The sequence below is a fragment of the Macaca fascicularis genome, chromosome 6, assembly GCF_037993035.2.
Source record: "Macaca fascicularis isolate 582-1 chromosome 6, T2T-MFA8v1.1".
NCBI classification, from domain to species: domain Eukaryota; kingdom Metazoa; phylum Chordata; class Mammalia; order Primates; family Cercopithecidae; genus Macaca; species Macaca fascicularis.
In genome coordinates this window covers 136,585,309-136,611,077 of record NC_088380.1, presented here as the reverse complement: position 1 = coordinate 136,611,077, position 25,769 = coordinate 136,585,309, and the positions used below count along the sequence as shown (strand labels likewise).

At 36.2% G+C, this 25,769-nt stretch overlaps 1 protein-coding gene across 2 annotated transcripts in view; it reads right to left on the bottom strand.

Moving 5' to 3' along the window:
- The window catches only part of CHSY3 (chondroitin sulfate synthase 3), a 286,394-nt gene that overhangs the window by 126,730 nt on the left and 133,895 nt on the right, over window positions 1-25,769 (bottom strand). Inside the window, exon 3 of one of the 2 annotated variants that reach the window (XM_045394201.3) lies at window positions 12,431-12,518. The exons of the other annotated variant lie outside the window; for it this stretch is intronic. Within the exon in view, the coding sequence (XP_045250136.1) occupies window positions 12,431-12,518 (88 nt within the window). The remainder of the gene's footprint in view (window positions 1-12,430; window positions 12,519-25,769) is intronic. 2 annotated transcript variants of the gene reach the window in all.

Below are 25,769 nucleotides of genomic sequence, written 5' to 3'. Positions count from 1 at the left end.
TCCTGTGGGGACAGAAGAGAATATGTGCAAAAAATCTGGGGCATTTTGGATATAGAGAATGTACCTAAAATAATCACTAATAATATATTAGGTGGGAATGTCTATCATCTTATGGGCTACTGATGAAAATATTTTAAAATATAAGATTGTCTCCAGCCCAAACAGCAAGTCAGTTGTCCCTGAGTCTTCCTTAGTATATCTGCAAAGCCTCCTGTGACTACTTTTTTATTAGTCTGAATAGGAAGGCAAACTTAGTCAATATGAGTAATTTCTCCTAAATCATCTTTAAAAAAAATTACTGTTAAAAATCACCCTCATCAGTATTATCTTCCCTTATTGTCCAGGTGTTGCCAATGTGATAGTATTAAGAAATGGGGTCTTCTAGGAGTGATTAGGCAATGAGGGCTCCTCTCCATGTGAATGGGATTAAGACCCAGATAAAAGAGGCTTCACACAGCATTGGGCTACCTTGCTTTCTTGCCCTTCCATCTTCTGCCAGGTGAGGATGCTGCAAGAAGGCCCTCCCCAGACACCAAATACTGGCACCTGGATCTTGGACTTAACAACCTCCAGAACTGAGAGAAATAAATTTATATTGTTTATAAATTATCCAGTCTGTGGTATTCTGTTGTAGTAGTACAAATGCACTAAGACATAACAGAACCCCTGGGAAATGAAAATACTAAATTTATAAAAAGAGAGTACCCCCTCTTCAATTATTTAATGACAACAGTAACAATGAAAGGTTCGCAAGAGGAATGAAGATGGAAATTTAGGGAAAAAGCAAGAAGACAGATATAAAACTATGAGGCAAATATGTATCTCAGATGTCGCAACAATGAAAAATCAGATGAAGAACATTCTAGTACAGTGACAGTTTCACTACTGAAATGCATCCAATTTTGTGAACCTTTATGAAAATCAGTGTAGAAGTATAAATGAAAGTTGGGCTCTGAAAGTTAAAGACAAAAGGCTTAGCTGTTTATGCTGAGAGTCCTTTATTTTTTTCTTCATTTTCAGCTACTGTCCCCACCCCCCAAATCAAATACGTGATGAGATTCAGGCCAGTAGATGTATATTCACAAAATTATTGCTCAGATTACATGCATACAATAAAAAACTGTAAAGTTTATCTTCAGTTTTAAAATGGTAAGAAAATAAATTTAAAAATCAAAAATAGATGTAGTCATTTAATATAGAAGACCAAATTCTACGGCTGAATCTTAACAGATGTTAAAACACAAGAAAGAAAAGAATGCTAAAAGAAGCCACACTCAACAAAATCCAGGAGCTATTTATTATCCACAAATGCAAATTTCCTTTTAAATGGAAGTCTGTTTTTCATTTGGGCACTGAATCCCATGTGTAAAACAATCTATATTTTCTTCAACATGTTTTAAAAATTGTGAGTTAATATATACCTTAAAATATGCTTGATATTTATTTCTGTCTGATATATAGATAGCTTGAATAAGTTATTTACTAAAAAAAAAAAAAAAAACACTTCATAAATTCCGGCAAATATGCAAATTAATAGAACAAATATAGTTTGTATTAGCCTCTGGACCTAATGTTGAAAAATTAGCCGGGCGCAGTGGCTCAAGCCTGTAATCCCAGCACTTTGGGAGGCCGAGATGGACGGATCACGAGGTCAGGAGATCGAGACCATCCTGGCTAACACGGTGAAACCCCGTCTCTACTAAAAAATACAAAAAACTAGCCGGGCAAGGTGGCGGGCGCCTGTAGTCCCAGCTACTCGGGAGGCTGAGGCAGGAGAATGGCGTGAGCCCGGGAGGTGGTGCTTGCAGTGAGCTGAGATCCGGCCACTGCACTCCAGCCTGGGCGACAGAGCGAGACTCCGTCTCAAAAAAGAAAAGAAAAGAAAAGAAAAGAAAAGAAAAGAAAAATTAGGTCTCTGGTTTATAGAAACATGAATTTCCTCAGAAATTAATTTCACTGCATTTTAAAATATTATTACACAGATATGCACATGTACCCTAGAACTTAAAGTATAAAAAATTGTTCAGTCAAAAAAATTATTTTATTTTATATTCGGGAGGTACATGTGCTTGCTTGTTCCATGGGTATACTGCATACTGATAGAGACTAGGCTTCTAGAGTACCCATTACCCAAATAGTGAACATTTTATCTGACGTAATTTTTCGGCCCTCAACGCCCTCTCACCCTCTCCACTTTTGGAGTCCCCAGTGTCCATTATTTCCATCTTTATGTTCATGTGTGCCCATTGTTTAGCGTTCATGTATAAGTGAACATATTTAGTATTTGTTTTTCTGTTTCTGGGTTGGTTCCCTTAGGATAATGGCCTCCAACTCCATACATGTTGCTGCAAAGGGAATTATTTCACTCTTTATTAAAATGGCCATGTAATATTCCGTGGTGTATATACACCACATTTTCCTTATCCAGTCAACTGTTGATGGACACTTAGGTTGGTTCCATCACTTTGCTATTGTGAATAGGACAACAATGAACATGAGTACAGTTGTCTTTTGGATAGAATGATTTCTTTTCCTTAGGCTAGATATCCAGTAGTGGGGATTGCTGGGTTGAATGGTGTGCTATTTTTAGTTCTTTGATAAATCTTCATATTGTATTCCATAGAGGCTGAACTAATTTATATTCTTACAAACAATGTCTAAGTGTTCTCTTTTCTCTGCATCCATGCCAATACCTTTTTTTTTTTTTTTGACTTTTTAATAATAGCCATTCTGACTCATGTAAGATGCTATTTCATTGTGGTTTTAGTTTGCATTTCTCTGATGATCAGTAATGCTGAACATTGTCTCGTGTGTTTTTTTTGTCTACTTGTATTTCTTCTTTGGAGGAATGACTTTTCATATCCTTTGCCCAGGTTTCAATGGAGTTGTCTTTTTCTTGTTGCATTATCTGAGTTCCTTATAGATTCTGGACATTTGTCTTTTGTCACAGGCATAATTTGCAAATATTTTCTCCTATTCTGCAGGTTTTCTGTTTACTCTGTTGATTATTTCTTCTGCTGTGCAGAAACTTTTAATTTAATAAAGTCCCATTTGTCTACTTTTGTTTTTGTTGTATTTGCTTTTGGGGTCTTCATCATAAATTCTTTGCCTAGGCCAATGTCAAAAAGAATTTTTCCTAGATTTTCTTCTGTGACTTTTATAGTTTCAGGTCTTATGTTTAAGTCTCCAATTCATATTGAGTTAATTTTTGTATATGCAAAGAGATAAGAGAGATTTCTCTACATATTGCTGGCCTGTTTTTCTAGCATCATTTATTGAATAGGGTGTCCTTTCCCCACAGTTTATTTTTGTCGACTTCGTCAAAGGTCAATTAGTTGTAGGTATGTGGCTTTATATCTGGGTTCTCCATTCTGTTCCATTGATCAAAGTATCTATTTTTGTACCAGTACCATGCTATTTTAGTTACTATGGCCTTGTAGTATAATTGGAAGTCAGGCAGTGTGATGTCTCCAGATTTGCTCTTTTTGCTTAGGATTGCTTTGGCTATTCAGGGTCTTTTCTGGTTCCATATGAGCTTCAGGAGTTTTTTTACACTTCTGTGAAAAAATGCCATTGATAATTTTACAGGGATTTCACTGAATCTATAGATTGGTTTAGTACGGTCATTTTGATGATATTGACTCATCTAACCCATGAGCATGGGATGTTTTTCCTTTTGTTTGTGTTATCTATGGTTTCTTTCATTAGTGTTTGTCGTTCTCCTTTTAGAGATCACTCACCTCCTTGGTTAAATGTATTCCTAGGCATTTATTTATTTTGTGTGTGTGTGTGTGTGTGTGTGTGTGTGTGTGTGTGTGTGTCTATTGTAAGTGGGATTGAGTTCTTGATTTAGTTCTCAACTTGAATGTTATTGGTGTATGGAAAAGCTACTGATTTTTGCACACTGATTTTTGTATCCCGAAACTTTACTGAATGTGTTTATCAAGTCTAGGAGTCTTTAGCTTCTCTAGGTGTATGATCATGTCATAAGCAAACAGAGATAATTTCACTTCTTCTCTTTCAATTTGGAGGCCCTTTATTTCTTTCTCTTGCCTGACTGCTCTGGCTAGGACTTCCAGTCCTATGTTGAATGAAAGAAGTAAGAGTAGATATCCTTGTCTTGTTCTAGTTCTTGGAAAAAAAGGCTTTCAACTTTTCCTTATGCCGTATGATAACTGTGGGTTTGTTGTATGTGGCCTTTGTTATCTAGAGGTATGTTCTGTCTATGCATAGTTTGTTGAGGATTTTTATCATGAAGAAATGTTGAACTTTATCTAATGCCTTTTCTGCATCCATTGGAATGATCATATGGTTTTTGTTTGTACTGCTGTTTATGCAATGAATCACATTTATTGATTTGTGGATGTTGAACCATCCTTGCATCCTGGAATAAAACCCACTTGACTGTGGTAAAGTATCTTTTTGATGTGCTTTTGGATTCAGTTTGGTAGTATTTTCTTAAGGACTTTGCATCTATGTTCATCAGGGATGTTCCCTTGTAGTTTTCTCCTTTTGTTGTGTTCTTGCCTGATTTTGCTAGCAGAGTGATACAGGTTTTGCAGAAGGAGTTAGGGAGGAATTCCTCCTCCTTGACTTTTTGGAATAGTTTCAGTTAGACTGGTTCCAGTTTTTCTTTGTACATATTCATTTCAGTTTTTAAAAGTGTGGCTCAGATTCTAGATTTTATTAATAAATACAGCTTTATGCATGTGATTTAAAGTTATAATTAACTATACTATTTTTATTATACCTTAAGATAATCTTCTCTCATAAAGTTCATCTGACATATATGTTCATTTTCTGATGTGAATAAAATTAATTTTATGTTGATAACTCTTTTGAAAAGTATATGATACCTTTTGAAACTTGGTAATGTACTGTGGTACACGTGAGACAGAATAAGGAATTCCTAATTATAGGGTAGTTGTAGTTGGTTAAAACATGTCCACCCATCCCAAAGATATTTATTCATATCAAATCCCTGGAACTTGGGACTCTTATTTTATGGATAAAGGGTTTTTCAGATAGATAAAGGGTTTTTGCAGATGTAACTAAGTTAAGAATTTAGAGTTGAGTTCATATGCATGTTGGATCCTGTTTCAGTCAGGGTTCTCTAGTGAAATAGAATCAACGGAAAAGATGGAAATGAGGAGGTAGATTGGGAGAGGGGAAGGGGGAAGGAGTGGGGCGGGGGAGAGAGAGAAAGAGAGAAAAAGAGACAGATAAAGAGAGAGCAGAGAAAGACTGGTTTTAAGGAATTGGTTTCCACAACTGTAAGTGATGGCAAGTCCAAAATCCATATGGCAGGCTAGCAGGCTTGAAATTCAGGTAAAAGTTGATGTTGCAGTCCTAAGTCTGACATTTAAAGGTCAGGGTAGCAGACTGAAAACTCAGACAGGATTTTTATGTTACAGTCTTGAGACAAAATTCTTTCTTCTCTAAGAAATCTCAGCTGTTGCTCTTTAGGCCTCAGCTGATTGCATGAGGCCCATTCACATTTTATGGAAGGTAATCTGCTTTCTCATAAATATTAATCACATCTTTAAAGTACCTTCACAAAACACATCTAGACAAGTGTCTGATCTAACAACTGAGCACCATAGCCAAGTTGACACACACAAAAAATCAACCTTCATAGTACCTAAATTCAAAGACAAGTGTCTCATAAAAAACACACAAAGAAGGCCATTTGAAGATAAAGCAAAGGGAGGTGGACACAAGTCAAGGATGCTGGTAACAGCCAGAATGACAAAAAGACAAAGAATGAATTCTCCCCTGGAGCCACAGAGGTAGTGCAGCCCTGCTGACGCCTTGATTTCAGATGTTTGGCCTCCAGAAGTATAAGAGAACGTATTTCTGCTGTTTTAAGGCACCCAGTTTGTGGTAATATGACAGCCACAAAAAACTAATAGTTGAAAATAGAAAATTAATATGTTCCTCATACTTTTAACCAATCAATCTAAATATTTCCTCTTTTTTCTTTTTGAGATGAAGTTTCACTTTTTTTGTCCAGGCTGGAGTGCAATGGTGCAATCTTGGCTCACTGCAATTTCCACCTCAGGGTTCAAGTGGTTCTCCTGCTTCAGCCCCCCAAGTAGCTGGGATTACAGGTATGTGCCACCATACCCAGCTAATTTTGTATTTTCAGTTGAGATGGCATTTTACCATGTTAACCAGGCTGGTCTGGAACCCTTGACCTCGAGTGATCCACCTGCCTCGGCCTCTCAAAATGCTGGGATTACAGGCATGAGCCACCACGCCTAGCTATTTCTTCTCTATTATATTATTTTATGATATTATATGATTTCATCTTTCCTTGTCCATTTTTCATCTACCCATACTTAAGGATAATTTGTCAATGAAGCATTTCAAAAGCAACGAGTACCTTGCACCTAGATTTGATAATAAAAATCAATATGACCAACAAATACAGATTGTTAAGTATAGTGACAATACGGAAAGAAGAAAATCAGACATTGAAGGCTATCTCGAGAGTCATGACAGCAGTGGTAGGAAAGAAGAGCTATTTTAAAGGAAGGTTCATTACAATTTTATTGTATTCTCAATTTTTTTAAAAAAGAGAAATGATGACTCAAATATAGCTAAATATTTGAGATTGGGGAAATAGGAAACAAAGATACATCTGAGAAGAAAGTTGAACAGAGGTGCTCTGTATCTCTCGGTCTCTCTCTCTCTCTCTCTCTGTCTCTTTGTGTGTGTGCATGTATGTGTTGACATAGGCAGTATAAGGGAAAGGTTGAAAGGAGGCGGGAGAAATAGATAAAGGTCTGAGAACTGAGCATGAATGATGAAAAATTAAGTTTGGCATATGTTGAATTTCACAAACTGGGTAAACATCTTGGTATGAATGTTTTCATCAACAGAGTTACTACTGAAGAAGGTATGGAGAAAGCAAGCCAAAAATTACAGATGAGTCCATCATTAGTCCTTTTATACTTACATTAATAGGTACTGTATCCAACAATATAATTTAATGTGATTTTTGCTACCAGCTCTGAAAATGAATAAAAATGCTACAAACAGTAAGATATACTGAGCTAGGTTATTAATGACAAGTATTAGTATTATGGGATCATTGATAAGATTTTCCTTCTAAAAGGATCTCATTAAATTTTCTGTAGTTTTTATACTGAGATATGCAAAGGAAAGAAAAATATTTTAGTTTCAGAAAACAGTGTTAAGGGTGAGAATAATTATTGTTCTTAATTATAACTAGGGAAGTTTTTTAGTAGTAACTTACCACACATGATGTCAGAATCACAAAGTATGTTTACAAACAGCTTCGGAAATAATTTCACTTTATATAGTCCAATAACTTAAGCTTCACCATAATTTCAGGTGGTTTTTTAAAAAAAGAAATGCTAAAAATATGGCCGGGCGCAGTGGCTCATGCCTGTAATCCCAGCACTTTGGGAGGCCAAGGCGGGTGGATCACGAGGTCAGGAGATAGAGACCATCCTGGCTAGCACAGTGAAACCCATCTCTACTAAAAAATACAAAAAAATTAGCCAGGTGTGGTGACAGGCGCCTGTAGTACCAGCTACTCGGGAGGCTGAGGCAGGAGAATGGCGTGAACCCGGGAGGCGGAGCTTGCAGTGAGCAGAGATCATGCCACTGCACTCCAGCTTGGGTGACAGAGCCAGACTCCGTCTCAAAAAAAAAAAAAAAAAAAAAAAAAAAAAAAAAAAAGAAATGCTAAAAATAAACATATATATATATAGTGTTTCCAGGTAGTATATATAGTCTTTGTGCTTTCCAAGTATTGACTCACATAATCCTCTCAACAATCCCATCAAACAGATACTCTTATTATTCCTACTTTATATATGAGGACATTGAGTCACAATAGTTAAGAATCATGCCCAAGACCACATAGCTAGTAAGGGCTGAGACAGGATTTTACCCATGATCTAAATCACTAAGCTACACTACTGTATGCACTGCATGCTATAAATAAAAATGACATTTACTTTAAGATTTTGTGATAGGTATTTGTAGACTTAGTGTCTTTCTTATTGAAATGAAAGCAAGCTGTAAAACAAAAAGATCAATTCTGAAAAGTCAAGCTTCCATGTACCCTTTGCTTTTCTAAGATCAGTGAAGATTCCATCTTTGGTTCATTTTGAAATTCCTTTTCTTACAAATCACGACTATATTTAACAGCCCACAGTATTCTAATGCAATTCTATCAAAGCTCTTTAAGCAAAAGAGAAAGAAAAATTCTAAAGATGGGAACCAGAATAAATGGAATGTTAACATTTTAACAAAAGAGAAGCAAATTTTAAATCAAAGTGAACACGAAGCTGTCAAATTAACTGCTCAGTTTTTTTTTTCTTTAACCAACTTTTCTTTCTGATGAACCAAAACTTTTTTATTGAACTACCTGAGTCAGAGAGTTTGTTTAAATGCCAACTCCATGCCATCAGATACTTTCTGGGTCGATGAACTGCATCCAACCTGGAGAAGTTAGGATGCACAAAGGAAAGAAAGTACAGTTTAAGGTTTTCAAGGCATGTCACACTGACTTTAATTCTTAGATAGAGCATTATAGGCATTCACCTCTTCCACAAAGGAGAATCTTAATAAACATCAAATTCAGCCAACATTAATACTTATGAGATCAAAAGGGAAAGAGAATCAATATAAATTCTTATCCCCCTCAAAATCTTTATACCAGCATCATTTTTTATCATATGTTGTCCCTTGGTGTTGGTGACCAGTAGCCACAATGACAATTCTGCAGGAAGGGGGATGAAGGTGCCACTGCCATTGCCCTACATGAGCTCAGACACTGAGTACATCGTCTTGTTAAAATGCCCGGGACTCAATGGCACTTCACCTGGAAAACTGAGTCCCTTCCCACCACAGTGCTTCTGGCGGCAGTAGCAGCAGCTGCTGCTGTTCTCCTATTCAAAATAATCTTTGGGATGTGTACAGGACATACATATACTACTAGGGTGTATGTGTCATCCTCTCATTTTATGTCCTCAAAGCCATCATGAAACGATTTGATTCCATGAAACTAATTAAGACAGTTCAACTAATAGCTGAATAAACTCCCATATCTCTTCTAACATTTCATCAGTACAAAAAATGCCAAGAACTTAAAATGTTTTCCACTTGTTTCCAACTCTTGTTTCACAATTTACTCATTAATGAAAACCAGGAAAAATCTATACACTAGTTATTAATGGATGTATTTACTTATTGTAGCCATGTATCATAAACTATGAAATAAAAACAAAAGCTATCTTTATAACACTTTTGTAGACTGCCATATCCATAGCTCAAAGTGACTTTTTATTTTCTTACAAAGGGCAAATTCTAAGACATATTGGCAGAAAGGAGGGCATATCAAAGACATAGAATTGTTTGTTGAATCACATCAGGCAACTCACATTCAAAACAATCACTCAGAATTGGCTCAAGATGGGGATCATGCTGCACTTCATTTTCCTATCACAAATCCCTATACATATCAGAAGACAGAGACCCACAGCCAGACACACTCCCCATAAGGTGAAGAGTAGTGATACAAGATTGGAGTAGCCAGGGAGTCCTCCACCTCCATACATACACTTGGACCAGGGAGTGAGAAGGAGATATGATTTTCCACTACCATCCTCAGACCCCATCTAGCCCTGCCGGAGCAGTAAATGCCCCAGGTGGCTGACTACATTAGGTAGGATCAGAAGGCCTCCATACCCAGAGGACAAACTACTAGTATATTCCCACTCCACTCAGCAACACAGCCTAACCACTCACACAACCAGTGGAATCTGAATGCAATAAAATGTTTCAGTAGTCATATAATATTAAAAGCTAGTATTTATTAATACCAAAACACTTCATTATTCTCATAACATTAAAAACTAATACCCATTAAGTAGTAGGCTTCCTTCCAAAAGCACTGCATGTGTTAATAATTTAATTCCCATGAAACCCTGTGAAGTAAGAGTTTTTATATGTGAGGAAACTGAGGCACAGAAATGTGAAGTCACATTAGTAACAGGGTAACTTAAGGAATATTAATACCACAGGGCCAACACATGGTAGAGTAGGAATTTCATCACAGGCCATGCGGCTCCAAGCCTTATCTTCTTAACTACTTCACTAGACTTTTTCTTGAGCTAACAAGGAAACCTGATTCTAAAGATGAGCACATAGACACTTGAGAAAAGCCAATGCCATGAAAAGCAGCTAATAAATATTAATATATTTGAAAACAAAGTTAGAAGAAACTTCTCAAAAATTTAGATTAAGTATAATTAATATCATCAGGGAAATAGGAGGCTATATCCATAACAAAAAATCAATTAATTTTCAGAGAAATGACAAAAATGATCACTGACATTTAAATCTCAATAGATGAGCTGAATAAGAGAATGGGCACAGCGAAAGAACAAATTAGAAGAATGAGCCAGAATTCTCCCAGAAGCAGTTAAAAATATCAAGAGATACAAAGCGTGAAAGTAAAGCCAAAGGATATGAAGGACTGATTCCAATATTTGACGATAGGCTTTCCAGAAACCAAGAATAAGAAAATAAAGCATAAGGACATTTAAAGCAAGCATGGAACAAAATGCCTTAAAACTGAGGAAAGTTTTAAGCTCTTGGATTTAGAAATTCTAATGAATGCTGGGAAAACGAGTAAAATAAACGTATCTTGATATCTCAGGATGAATTTTCTAGATTTATGAGGCATTTATATTTCATTTTTAAGCACCTCAAAATTAAGATAACTAAAAATATACCTAAAAGTGAGCTCATCTGAACATACCCTTTTATTTTCACGATTTCTATCATTAATATTGATATTTTCCCAATTACCCAGGCTCCTAATACAATGCTTTCTTTAACTCTTCCCTTTTCTGACCATATTTATTCTATGGTTCTACTTTATCTTCCCCTGTTATAAAGAATAGAGACTCACTAAGGCCAGCAAAGGAGCCACCATAAGACATAGGTGATAAAGATAAGGGTATCATAAAAAAGTTTGCAGTCAAAACACATCATAAGCTTGGCTTCCCAATAAGGAACTGAAGGATAGTTCTGGAACTGAGACAGTATATATGCATTTGAGAATCAGAAACATGAGGACTGACCATCATTATTAACAGATACATTTCTACTCTATGGATTCCTTCTACAGATCTGCCTACCTGGGTTTCCCACCTCCAGTTCACTAATTCTTTCCTTTCATCCTATATAGCTTTTGCTTGATTATAGTTCTTGCTTCCTTATTACTTTTAACTAAAAGTAAACTCATTTTGGTCCTAACTTTGACTCTGCTCTCATTGTCTGTATTTTCTGTTTCTTACTTAAAATCTATTACATTCTAGTTTTCCTTTTACTTAGCTATCATGTGATTCTTTTCTCCTTCAGGAGACTAACTCTATACAGACCAGCTATTTTTCCTCTTAAAACAAACTCTTTTTTAATTATTCAATTTAGGAGTGTTCCTATTTGGGAATATATAAATTATTGAGGTGTGTCTAATCTTTAGGATACTGCCTTCCTCTGAACTTACAATATCTGTAATTATACAAAGGACTCAACTGTTCATCATGGGCTTGTTAACCAATTCACTCCTTGTTTGCTGTATTTCATAATTGTTGAATTTTTGTATTGTTTGTTTATCATGGTTTATGGCTTCCTGTCTCTTCTGGGCATTCCTGTTTTAGTACTGGAGCATTTTTCAGTACTTAAACTTACTGAGTCCATTTGTCTGTCTTATGCAGCATTGAGAAAATTTAAAGGCTTCAGCTTTTCATTTGTAAAATAGAGGCAGAAAAGATAAATTAAAGCCTGTGAATATTATCTAATTATAATATTTAAATGGTATTAAGATGTGAAAAGCCTTGGGTAAAAGACATAGGCCCCCTTACAAGAATAGAAAAAAATAAATATTTCCCAAGTTTGGTTTCAGCACTTCTTGATCAGACAGACGTCTCTTTTTTTTTCCCCCTTTGAATAAAATTCCCACTTATTTTCTCTCACAGCAGTTCACAAAATAAGACATTCATAAATATTTTAAGTTCACAAAATAAAAAAATTATTATTGCTGGTAAACTGGCATGAGCAGTGCCAAGGGACCAAAGCTTTGTCACAAAATATTTATCAGTATCTTTATGGATCGTAATACCAAAAGTAAAATCTTCCCAATGGCAATTATGTAGCTAATAGTTACATAGATAATCGAGAGAAAAGGTATCGGATCACAACTCTTCCACTCACTTGCTCTGGGAACCACACCTCCACTGTGGGAGGAACTCCCAGAAGTTATGACTGCACCATGAACTGCTCACTACTCCTCACTATAGATTATTGGATGGTTTCTTGAGCCCAGATTGGCTAATTAGATTTCTCTCTCCCACTGAGAGAGATTGGGTGAGAGGGAGTCCAGTACCTCTGTCTATGGGGCTACACCATGCAGAGCAGGAGCTGTGGGAATGACCATCTATGGCAGTGTGGACTGAGAGTTCGTGAAAGCTCATCTGCAGAGAGAAAGAAAAGAATGATGCAGATACAGCCAGAGAAACAAGAGAGGGGCAAAGTATAGTTTTTGGTTTGCTGTATCCTAATCATTTTAGTACACTCCCGTTTGTTTTCAAGGTGAGTTTTTTTTTTTTAAAGAATTTTAATGCACACAGTTGTCATTCTCAATTCTACCTCTGAATATTTTTCTATCATCTCAATGTACTGCATCTAACTTAACTGCCTGTCACCTTCTCTGGCAACTCAAATGCTAATGTCTGGTTTACAAGTCCATTCACAATTTACCACAATTTGCTTTTCTCCCCTTATCTTCCCCAGAATGTTTTACTTGTTTTGCATTTCATCTGCCCGGGTCTCTGTCCCCTGAATACACCTTAAATGGTATCTCTTTTTCCCGTAAGTTTTTTTGTTTTCCTCAAATGTCTGATTCTGGCTTATCACTCTAGTAATGAAGCTTGTCCTCCTCACAGGAAATGTCCCTGTCCTATCCCCCAGGTATTAATGACATCCTATGATCATTTTCTAGGTCATTCTTTGGGGTTCTATTACATATATATCCATGTGGTTTGAGTTTTCTTCCCTAGTGTGTAAGAACTTGATTACATTGTGAGCACTCCAGGCCCACTGTGTCTCAGAATCATGTTTTTTCTTGGGTTAAGAAAGTAAAGGAGCCTAGAAAGAATCAAAATTTAGTGGACCTGGTATACAGATGGGCAGTCTTTAAAGAACTTTAGCTCCTTTAAAAAAAAAGTTCTATAGTGATTTTCAATTATATTCTTTATATTTTACTTACAGAAGCAACAAATGAATATATCTTTACCCTAAAAACAAATCCAAGCAATATAGAATTGCACAGAACATAATATGAAGCTTCCCTCCATGCACGCCCACCTCCACCACATCCTCATCTCCATCCACTCCCTTCCACAGAGGTGACCGTTGTTAAGAGTTTGGTATACATTGTTCCTAAGTCTTACTAAAGATTTAGTTGCAATTATAAACATGTCTTTCTTTTGTTAACAAAAATCAAATAACACTTTATAGCTTTTAGCATTTTTCCACTTAAGAATATATTTTATATTTTTATGATACTACATTTAAATATACCATATTTTTTGTAATAGCTGCATTAACAGCCCAAAGGTGGGTATATACCAATTAATACAATCATTAACTTATTGATGCACAATAGCAACAATGTCACAGTGAAAAAGATAAATAAAGGTGTTTCATGCGTCAGCTGAGTGTGGTGAAAATTCTGCTGGCTGGTTTTCCTCAAACCTTGCTGAGTCTAGGTGACTGATATGTATATGTAGATGAGTGCCAATACTGAAGATGAGTACATTTACATAGGCCTAGTGAAAATTTTCATTTCCTTGATGGCTAAGACAGATTCTTATCTAGAACTTGAACCCAACTCTATGTGATTACAGTGCCCATGTTCTTTTCATTATATCACGTTTCAAGTTTTAAAACAGAGGTTTTCTTCCTAAATGAGTGCTTATTAAATCTTCCACAGAGAGTAAATTCTATATACAACTAGCTATTGGTGTATTATATTAGATAAAATTATTATTTCTTTATAAAATTTGGTATTTAAAAAGAGCAGTTGGTCAAAACCAGATTTCATGACATAACCATAAATATGTATTCTTTGTGTAGACATAGCACTCTTTCCTCTAGTTGCCAGAAGATATCATTTATAATGTCCCCCTTTATCAATAACATGTTGCTTAAAGATACCACAAATGAAATTTGTTATTTTTAAACAGATAAAGATAATGAATGGAAGGTAATTTGAGTGATTCTCATAAAATCTTTTAACGTGAGATAGAAGACAATTGACATACAACTGCCAGGATTTTTATAACACTAGAACGGAATGCACTAGTCAAAAGAAAAGTACTTAAATACAATGTTGTTGTAGTTTGATGTATATTAACCTATGTGGAGTAGTAAACAAAACCCTACAACAGTAGGTGGCTTAGGGTAATACTTTGCTTCTTAGTGTTCAAATATTAAAGAGATACAGCTTACAGTCATACCTACAAATTTCTCCATGGTGTCTTTAAAGTGCTGAAAAAACAATCTTAAGGTAAAAGATTCCACTTTAAAACTGCTAGGCAAACCAGTCAAATAAGTACAAACCACAGAGAAATTTTGCTGTCTCATGAAAAGAGCAAAATGATGATCCCCTTATTCCCCCATTGTACTAACTTTATGCAGCAGAAGAGCCTCATTTCTTCCCATCCCTAAATTGCTAAAGAAGAGGTGTGGTTATTGACAATCTCAAATTAAAAAAAAAAAAAAAAAAAAAGATGGGGAGATATATAGGGAACATTTTATAATTGATTCTTGGCTGTGAAACAAAACTACCCAATTAAGTATCAATTAATTAGTGCATCAAAGAGCATTTTATCATTACATTTATATAGCACATCCTAGCAAGAGAATTTTATCTTCATACTTTGCCAGTTAAGTGAGCTTATCTTGTTACTAGAGTAGTTGACAGCCTCTCCTTCAAATAAAAGATATTTGAAGGTTTTTCCTGAAATTCTAGTTAGGGTCCCTAATTTTGAGGAGCTGCTTATATGGTGGCCTTTGGTCTTGGGCAACAAGTAACAGAACATCGAGAATGGCTTCTTGTTCTTTTCCATGGCATGTGCCAACTATCTGTGGGAAAAATGTAAGGGGACACAGCTTTAATAAATTTTCTTTTTTTCTTTTTTTTTTTTTTTTGAGACAGAGTCTTGCTCTGTCGCCCAGGCTGGAGTGCAGTGGCCGGATCTCAGCTCACTGCAAGCTCCTCCTCCCAGGTTCACGCCATTCTCCTGCCTCAGCCTCCCGAGTAGCTGGGACTACAGGCGCCCGCCACCTCGCCCGGCTAGTTTTTTGTATTTGTTAGTAGAGACGGGGTTTCACTGTGTTAGCCAGGATGGTCTCGATCTCCTGGCCTCGTGATCCGCCCATCTTGGCCTCCCAAAGTGCTAGGATTACAGGCTTGAGCCACCGCGCCCGGCCATAAATTTTCTTTCATAAGAGAAGCCCTGTACTATACTAGCATGCTCCCAGCTAACATAAAGAGAAGCTCCTCTTTTTGTCAATGAAAGAATTTTTAAAAATATCTTCTTGGTGTGATAATTTCTTGGTGTGATAATTTCAATCATGAAAATAAGAATTCTCAACTCTCATAAATGTCATATTTTATCTTTTATTTAGAAATTCAACATCAGTTCTAAAGTGAGAGTTTAGAGATGTATTAATCTAACTCATGACTTAGAGCCAAATTATAAATGTTGTAAATTATGTAACCACCAGCCCATCCCTTTTGCTGCAACTTTGTGAAGGGGAAGAACCAGGATTGAAAAGTAGGTTTTACTCACCATCAAAATTCTGTATGCGTGTGCGTGTGTGTGTGTGTGTGTGTGGTGTCAACATTTGAAATTTACTCTCTTAGCAATTTTGAAATATACACCACTATTTTTTTTTTTTTTTTTTTTTGAGGCGGAGTCTCGCTCTGTCGCCCAGGCTGGAGTGCAGTGGCGCGATCTCGGCTCACTGCAAGCTCCGCCTCCCGGGTTCCCGCCATTCTCCTGCCTCAGCCTCCCGAGTAGCTGGGACTACAGGCGCCGCCACCACGCCCGGCTAATTTTTTTGTATTTTTAGTGGAGACGGGGTTTCATTGTGTTAGCCAGGATGGTCTCGATCTCCTGACCTCGTGATCCGCCCGTCTCGGCCTCCCAAAGTGCTGGGATTACAGGCTTGAGCCACCGCGCCCGGCCAATATACACCACTATTAACTATAGTCGCTATGTTGTGTATCACAAAAAATTCATTCTTCCTGTCTAACTGAAATTTTGTATTATTTGACCACCATCTCCCCATTCCACTCAATGCCCTAGCTTCTGGTAGTCACCGTTCTACTCTCTGCTTTCTTAATATTTATCCTCACCATCTCACTCACAAGTTGGAAGATGACTGAGGAAAGAGAAGGACTTGTAGAAAAGATACATAACAAGAATAAAGAAGAAAAGGAAAAAATATAGAGAGAAGAGGAGCAAGAATGGTGTGGGGGGAGGGAGAGAGCAAGCACAGAGTAATTAGCATAGTTCTGGAAGTTGTTTGTTCCCTAATTGAAAACAGGAGCACATTCAAAAATCTGCAGAGAAACGGCTCTGCCCTATCCAATTATTCCTCCACTCCAACCTGTACTCCATAGATTTAAGGAGACAGAAAAAGAAAACAGTTGCACCTACTGTATTAATTATACAAAAAGAGTGAACATTTTCCAGAGGTATACCCTAAAAATCATAGTTTCAAACTATAAAATAATAAAAGGAAAAGAAATTAAAAATATCTAGAAAAACTCATCAAGGAGCAGGAATGTATTTCAGGGAGTAGCTATATATTTCACTTTATATATACATTTTAAAACTCCTACCATTTTGTGGATGTGAGGGTTTTTGGATGCTTATCACAATATTAAAAATAATAGACTAAACACATAAAAGCCAGTCCTGCATGGACTAATGATAATGATAAGGATTAGACTTAAGATCCAACAGGGCAGAAAAGTAGAACTCAGAAGAGCCCATCTCTATGCACACGTACACACTAAATCCATACTTCAGAAGAGCCCATCTCTATGCACACGTACACACTAAATCCATACTTCAGAAGAGCCCATCTCTATGCACACGTACGCACTAAATCCATACTTCAGAAGAGCCCATCTCTATACACACGTACGCACTAAATCCATACTTCAGAAGAGCCCATCTCTATGCACACGTACACACTAAATCCATACTTCAGAAGAGCCCATCTCTATACACACGTACGCACTAAATCCATACTTCAGAAAAGCCCATCTCTATACACACATACACACTAAATCCATACTCCATTGTACTAATTTGTTCATTTTCTCTTCTTTCCTTCCCATTTTTTAAACCTTTTCCTCTTTCCTTGCTTTTTCTTTACTTCTTTTTTTACAGCCACACATGGGCAAAAGAGTTAAAGCCATTCTTTATTTTTACTTAAAAAAGGAAGAAAAAGGATGAATACTCCTAAGATGTACAAGTTAACACAAGCAAAAACCTGACAATATCTCTGTTCAGTAATTATAAAAAGTGAAATGTTATATTAAAATTTGAATTAACAAAGTTAGTTAAAACATATATTCACATACACATAATGCAATGATAGTATTTGATTTGATTACATAATGAGAAAAGTGATTAAAATATATTGATCTCCATCTCCTGGTTTCTATGCTTTAAATGGAATTAGATATTATTCTTGCTTTGGCATTAGTAAGAGTTCAGTATGTTGTTATTGAGGATTTTAGAATATATTATATAAGAAATATGTATTATTTGAACTTTATTAATTTCAGCTAGTGAACTGTACCCAACAGACTTTTCCTATTATATAGAAGAGAAATCTGGTCCAGGAAAATTCTGGGATAAATAAGGGACCACGATTGTTTCTGGACGGCCAATAAATTACTAACCTATAATATTTCAGAAGACAATTCTTTCCTACAATTTAGTATTTAACTTGCAATTGGTAAGGTGTATTTGTAAGATTCTGTGGTTGCGGGCCCTGTCTGCTTTATTTTGATAACATACTGAGAGGTCATGTGGTACTTTGTACATAGTAGGTGAAAAAGAAAGGTTTGTTGGATGAATGAGTCATTTCAACTCCTAAAAGCAGTTAAAATATTAGAGAACAATATCAGATAAAAGGTGAGATGAGCTAAAGTCATTTCAATACATTCTTGAACATGAATAAAATATTTCCTCTTTTATTTTTGTTTTATTTTTATTTTCCCAAGACTTTTGCAGGATCAAATATTGCAAGTTATCAAATATACTTTTAAATTTTATTGATTGACTTTTCTTATATTTACAGAAGACATGGAAATATATGTGCCCACTGAAATCGCACAGGAGAAACAATACCATATTTTAAATTTTAATTACTTTATTTTAGCAATTTATATTGAGAAAATTTATATTTGTGTTAATTTATTAATTAAAAATCCAATCTCTTCCAAACAGATGACAGTTGAATACACTGAACTTTTAATTAACTTGCTGCCATTGAAGAGATCACAAAATCATCTGATTTTTTATACAGGTATTTTTAATAGTAAATTTAAAAAACTGAAATGCTGATTTTATACAAGGTATCCATAAAAATTATTTATTGGTGCTTAGATATCATTTATTTGAGAGCTCTGCCCTGATACCCTGCCCCCATGTGTAATTTCTCTGTTGTTCCAGTGTCGATGATTAGCATGTTCCAATTGACAATTGATTGTATGTTTTACAAGATTGTAAGCTCATTCAAGCCAGGAAGTATGTCATATTTGATATTGTCTCCACTGAACAATAAAGCTGTCTCTGTAGGTACAGCTTCCCACAAAGTGGGAAGCTATTTGAGATAATCATAGTTCAACAGCTATTTGAGATAATCACAAGATCAAATCCATTAGTCTACAAATTTAAAGTCAAACCCAAACCACGGTGAAAATCTAATTTTGAAGCACCTTAATAACTAGCTAGATTATATTTTCATGATAACATTCCTCTCAGCATCTCCTCAAGCTTTAACTCTATAACATAAACTAAAAGAATAGCATAACACACATAGAATTTGGTTATAAATCAGTCTAACTTTGGTGATAGATAATGTAGTTCACCTTCATTTGTATGCTACACGGCTTCCTAACCTTCACAAAGATTTGGATGCAAGAAATCTAAATTCCAAAAACAGCATTACTTCGACTTAAATGTAATGTGATATTAATAAAGTAGCCTCCTTGAGCCAGTACTTTCTCCCTTTAATATGGTAGTTTTCAAGATGTGGGTATAATGACATGAGTTATAATAGTCGTTTCCTGCCCTTAAGTATTGCTAGCATTAGTAGAGTTGAGGATCTTGCTTACAAAATGAGCAGAAAAGTAGATTGAAGCCACAATAAATGAGGCAAGCGTTTCCAGAGTTCAGCACATCTAGATACTCAGTGAAAATTTCTTCCCTTTACTCCTTGCCCTGCCATTGAGCACAAGAAAATTACCAGAGCAATGAAGTTCGAAGCACATCTTGGCAGGGTTGAGAGCTTTTACCCACTCTGAACAAGCACAAGGTATTCATATTTGCTGACATCATAGTGACAAAGTTTCCATCTCCAAAAATGTGCTGATTGGGTAGGACTCAGAGTGAGGCAAATTAGAGGAAAACTACACAAAGCTTCAGTATCCTTCACCAGAAACAGTAGTTCCAGGGCAATGGTATCCCCACGTACTCCCATAAGGAGCACCAAATCTACATCAGATAACTTTTCAGGCACACAGACAGAACTGATTAGTCTTATTTCTGCTCAGGATGCTCTCAGGATTAATTTTATCTTGCCCCACATCCTTGTGTCACTAGCAACCAGACCTCCAGGATCGTAACACTCACTATGACTCAGACTTTCATCCCGTGTGTTCTGTGCGCATCCCCTAAATCACATCTCCACTCCATTCTAAACACTTTAATGTTACTGCCAGAAACCCACATCTATGATCACTAAATGTTCCTCTACCTTCAATGTCTTTTAAAAATATGTCCTTCCCCTTGCCATAACTCAAATGTGAATGTACCCTGAGCACATCATTGTTTTACTAGCCCTCCCTAGTGAGTGCTTTTTAAATTTTCTTTTACACTCTGTGTACCTCAGGTCCAGGAGGTGAAGATGAGTGTTCTCACTCTACTTTTCCCATTTGTAATTCATTTACTTCTATTAAAAACCCAAACTGACTGGCATGGTGGTGTGTGTCTATAGTCTCAGCTACTTGGGAGGCTGAGGTGGGAAGATTGCTTGCGCCCAGGAGTCCAGGCTGCTATTTAAGCCATGTTCGTGCCACTGAACTCCAGCACAGGCAACAGAGTGAGGCCCTGTCTCAAAGCAAAACAAAACAAAACAAAAACAAAAAACTACTTATGCCATCCAAGTATGCTAGCCGCCATTTTTTCTTCTAGTATCATTTATAAAACTTGGGTCATTCATTGAAGATCCTTGAAGATCTATTGAAGTATCTTCTCTGTCATCCTTCTGTGTTACATCAGCATCCTGGGAATGACCCATCCAATATGCTGACATCTGATTCCTTGACTTTGTCACCTCCAGTAAGCTATTCTTACATTACTTGACAGCCTCCTATTCCCATAACAATACCCTAGTCCTAATCTTCACTTAGAAAAATATCCCACCTCCTTCATCTTCTTTATAATACATATCTCACTCTGACTATATTCTTCTATCCTTTTCATTGACTCAAATACATTTAAAAATTCTACTACTTCATAATGACTTTCACTGACCAATCCACTTTTCTGCTACCCACCACCAATCCCTTTTAGAGTCACTTATTTCTTTGCATGGTTTCACTTCCAAGATCTGTCATTACAGACCTTATAAATATTTCCAACTCCTTAGCCATCCCAGAAAAACTCAGTTTCCCACTCTCCAAAATGATTACTTAACATATTTTCTCCTCCCAATTCAGTTGCAACAGTTTATCCCAATTCCTTTCCCTACTCACTGTTAGCTAATGATTGTACCTTTTACTTTTTTTAAGAAAAAGAAGCTATGAGATGAGAGTTCCCTCACGTTCTTACCATTGAATCTAGAAATCTATCCACATCTGTACCTGTCCTCCCTGCCTTCTCTCTTGTCACAATGGAGGAGGAGTCCCTTCTTTCACAAAAGGTCAATTTCTTCACTTGTACTCTGGATCCTACCTTCCCTTGTCTCCTTATGGATCTTATTCTTGAAAGATATTATCATTGCCTTGTGTGTGTGTGTGTGTGTGTGTGTATTATATACATTTATATATATATTTTATATATATAATGAATTCCTCCATTCTAATCAGTATGCAAAATGATGGTTAAGTGTTCTATATTTTTTAAAAATGTGTATCTCCTTTGACTTCATATTCTCTCCAGCAACTATTTTTCTTCTCCTTGTTTCAAAGCCAAACTGACTTCATCTGCTTTCCTCTGTTTCTCCTACCATTCATGCTTCAGTACTCGCCAATCTGATCTGTATCCACCACACTTCTGAAAAGTCTCACCAAGTTCACCTACAAAACCCCATGTTGTCAAAATCAATGATGATGTTTCTACCTTCATATTTTAGCCACAGATGATGCAGCTGACCTCCTCTCCCCTTCTTGAAACACTCTCCTTTCTTGGTCTCCATGACAATATGCTCCAGTGGTTTTTATATTACTTCCTTAGTGACTCCTTTCTCCTCTACTTGACCTCCAAGTAATGAAGTTCCTAGATAATCATTCTTGAATTGTTCAAATGTTCTCAGTATACATTCAGTATATTCCTTCCTCTTCAAGTAAACTTATCTGACTCTGGGACTTTAAATGCATTTTATATTTGCTGAAGATTTACATATTTCAGCATATATATTTCCAACTCTGATCTCTCTCTGAGCTTCAGACTCCATTCAGCTATGTGCCTGATATCTCCACACTGATGTCTAACATGCATTTTAACCTCAGCATGGCCAAATCTGTGGAACTACAAAGTTGACAATAGAGGCCTTGCATGGTGAAATGGTGTTTTTCAACATAAAAAAAAAATCTGATCTGGAATCTAGAACTAAATTGTAATTAAATCCAGAAGTCGACCTTTTTCTCCAATGAAGTTAAAGATGGGTCTTTTTCTATTATCTTTAGAACAACCTTAAACACTATAAAACGTATGTATATGTCAGGTGTTTTTCCAATGATTTCTTAAACTAATTCTGCTACATGACATCAAATATAATAGATGACTAACAAGCATTATATGTGACTTACTTCCATACTAGAAGGCAACAGTACTGCGAAGGATAACTGTATTGTCAATGTCCTACATTTAGGATTGTGGATGGCTAATGTTCTAACGCTCTATTTAGAGACGCTGCTGCATTATTCCTATCTACCAAAACAGAGAATGCAAACAGACCCACGTGGACAAGACTGTGAAACAGGACAAATATCTGAAGTAACTTCCATTTTCTAAGTTCTCCCCTCTCCAGACATCCAAATTCGTGCAAATCTCTCCTTTTCAATCTCTAATTCCTTAATTGAAACCTATTCTCAGGGAAATATCTGATGAATCATCCCCCTGATATTATAAATTATAGTCTAGACAAACAAGTGACTTATCTTAGGAGTATGACTTTGTTTAATATATATTTATTAAATATCTTTATTAATTTTAATGAACAGATAAAGTATTAAAAATTATTTATTTGACAATAAATTTCAATTTAGCACAGCAAAGAAACAAAGAACAACAAAACAACAAAATAATCTCTAACTTGGGGGATTTTTGTGTTCTGACCTAGTTTATAGAGGCAGTCTTAAGGCAAAGGGCTCCTTGGTAACATGGAATTTAACATCTGTATCACAGTTAAGGATAATGTCTCAGCTTTTTAGTTGGACCAACAATAACTTTCCATAAATTTCCAGCTTTAGGATAACTATCTGAGGCCGACTACTTAACTGCCTATGACCCAACTTTGCTATCCCAGTTCTTGTGGTAGAAATTCTGTGAGTTATTATCATGACCCTACTGAAGAACTCGAAAATAAAACTACTTTTGCAAATACATCTTTGTGTTTATACTAATGAGGGTTAGATAATACATACCACGATAACAATCAGAAACTGCTGTAGGGTACTCCATGTTGGAAACAAAACACTGAATTAATGTTTATTTGCTATGTGAAGAGTGAGAAATTAAAAAGAATAATGTACCACTTTGGTAGGTATTGTCCTGCTAACTGTAACTGTTATGTATTTCTATACATGGTACGAAAGTGATTGATTTTTATCTCTAATGCACCATGATTAAAAAATAAAAACAAAATCTTATAGAGTCCCTTTAACGAACTAAGAATATAAATGCTCTGTACTTTAACAAAAAACAAATATTGGAATAGTTTCATACATGCAGGTTGCTATCAAACAAAATGATGTGCTTGTCTTTTTAAAACCAATAGACAAAGGAATTGATACTGTAATAGGAACTTATCATTTTAAAATTATAATAAAAGGTTCCAACAGTTCAAAATTAGAGTGTATGAATATTTATTTTGCCTTGATCTAATTAAAGATTAGCCTGAATGATTACCGTTTGGGGGAAAATGCATATTAGTGAGCTGCTATGCTATAATAAATTTATATGCAAATTAAAAGCTAGAAGGTAGCAATGATATCCTGTAACAGAGGAGATTTAAAAAAAAATTTTGGAGATAGGGTCTCACTCTGTCCCCCAGGCTAGAGTACAGTGGTGCAATCTTGGCTCACTGAAGCCTTGAACTCCTGGGCTAAAGGGATCCTCCCAACTCAGCCTCCCAAGTAGCTAGGACTACAGGCATGTGCCGCCATGTCCAGCTAATTTTCTTCAGATTTTGTAGAGATGAGGTCTTAATATGTTGCCCAGGCTGGTCTTGAACTCCCGCACTCAAGTGATCCTCCTACCTTCCCCAAAATGCTGGGATTACAGGTCTGAGCCACTGCACCAGGCTGATTTTTAAATTCCAAACTTCCTTAAAATTATGTAGAAAGCTTTCATTACTTCAACCATTGTTACCCTTTCTCCATGTTTCCTAATTTATAATTTATAAAGACATAGGCATCACTAAAAGATGCATTAAGAGAAATTTTCACATTTTTAAACATTTCAAATGTGATCACTATGCATTGAATCCTCATTATTACATTGTTTATTTATATCTGTTAAAATGTAGCCTCATAAGTTTCAAAATTAAGCAAAATTTTTAAATGATCAAAAAAGGAAAATTTAATGACCTGAACATTTTATACTATTTTATAGTCACTCTCTCTCTGCTTCTTTCTCTCTTTCTCTTTCACTAAATATTATCTTTACACAATTGGGATATCCTTTTAGAGAAAACATCCACGGCTTTTATCGTTTTATCAGTTTATATGTTGACTAGTGCTAAGTAACCTAAGTAACGTTTGGCTTCCTGGTCACTTTTGGTGTCTTGATGCCTCTTACATTTGATATTAGTAATGTAATATAGTATATAAATAGTATTGTAGAAATGCAGCATTCACATTTGTGTTGGGCTGGGGTGCCCAGAGGCAGCTTCAGGTGCTCGTGTCTTACTGAGGGAGTACTCCCTTGGAACAGAGTGTCAGGAAACCATTGCAGGAGAATGTGGTCTCAGCTGGTGTCTAGCTTCAGCCTGATTGCTTGGGGAGAAATGGATGCCAATTGCACAGCAGACTTTATTCCACCTTGGAACAAAGAGACCATCTTCCACAGCCCATTATCAGTCAGTCATTGGGTAGGTAAGGGGCATGTAACTTTTTTGGGAGGTAAGTCAATTCCTGTTGGACCAAGGGCAATTTCCAGAGAAAGAGCTCCAAAATGTGAGCAGCCAACGCTTAGAGCAGCTTGCTAATGGCCATTGACATTACAAGTGCAGATCTGAGCTGTACCCCAATAGCTGGGAGAAGTAGGATCCTTCTTAATCATCAAATCTGTTCATCAATACTAATTTACCTCTGTTAAAGAAACAGTCAAGCAATTTTGCTGCTTGAGCTTACTAAACAGTATTTTCTCTTCTGAAAATTAAGTAGACCTCTTTTTGTACTGAACCATATAGGGCCTCCCAAAGGGATCAATACAGAATAGACACTGAAGGAATTTAAGAAGAGCCTTGAAAAAACAGCTTTTCCTCTTTCCTCAAGAAATGCTGTCAATATAGGTAGGCTGCAAACTGTTCATTTAGGTGTTTGACATAAGAATCAGTTTCTCTGAAACGTAACGATTTGCTCATTTTGAGTGTCCATGAAGTTTTAAATTGTTTACCTTTCTGATTTCCATGACTATAGTTGCAAGTTATTATTTACGGCTGTACATGACATAATATTGAAAGCATCCGAGCCAGAAAGGATTTATCATAGGCCATTAAGTGAGTAAATTCTTGGCTATGCTGGGCCTTCGCCATCTCCTCAAAATTAAATATGGACAAAGAAAGACAGTTTTGACAGTTTAACCATTTTTACTGTCTCAAATACATATTATTACATGTATGAACAATTTCGGGGAGCAAATTTTAGAATAGACACCTTGTCACTCAGTATTGAAACTGGTATTCTGCAAGCCTGACGAAAATTGGTACTCTGGAAGCTGATGGCTGGACAAAGAGAGCATTCC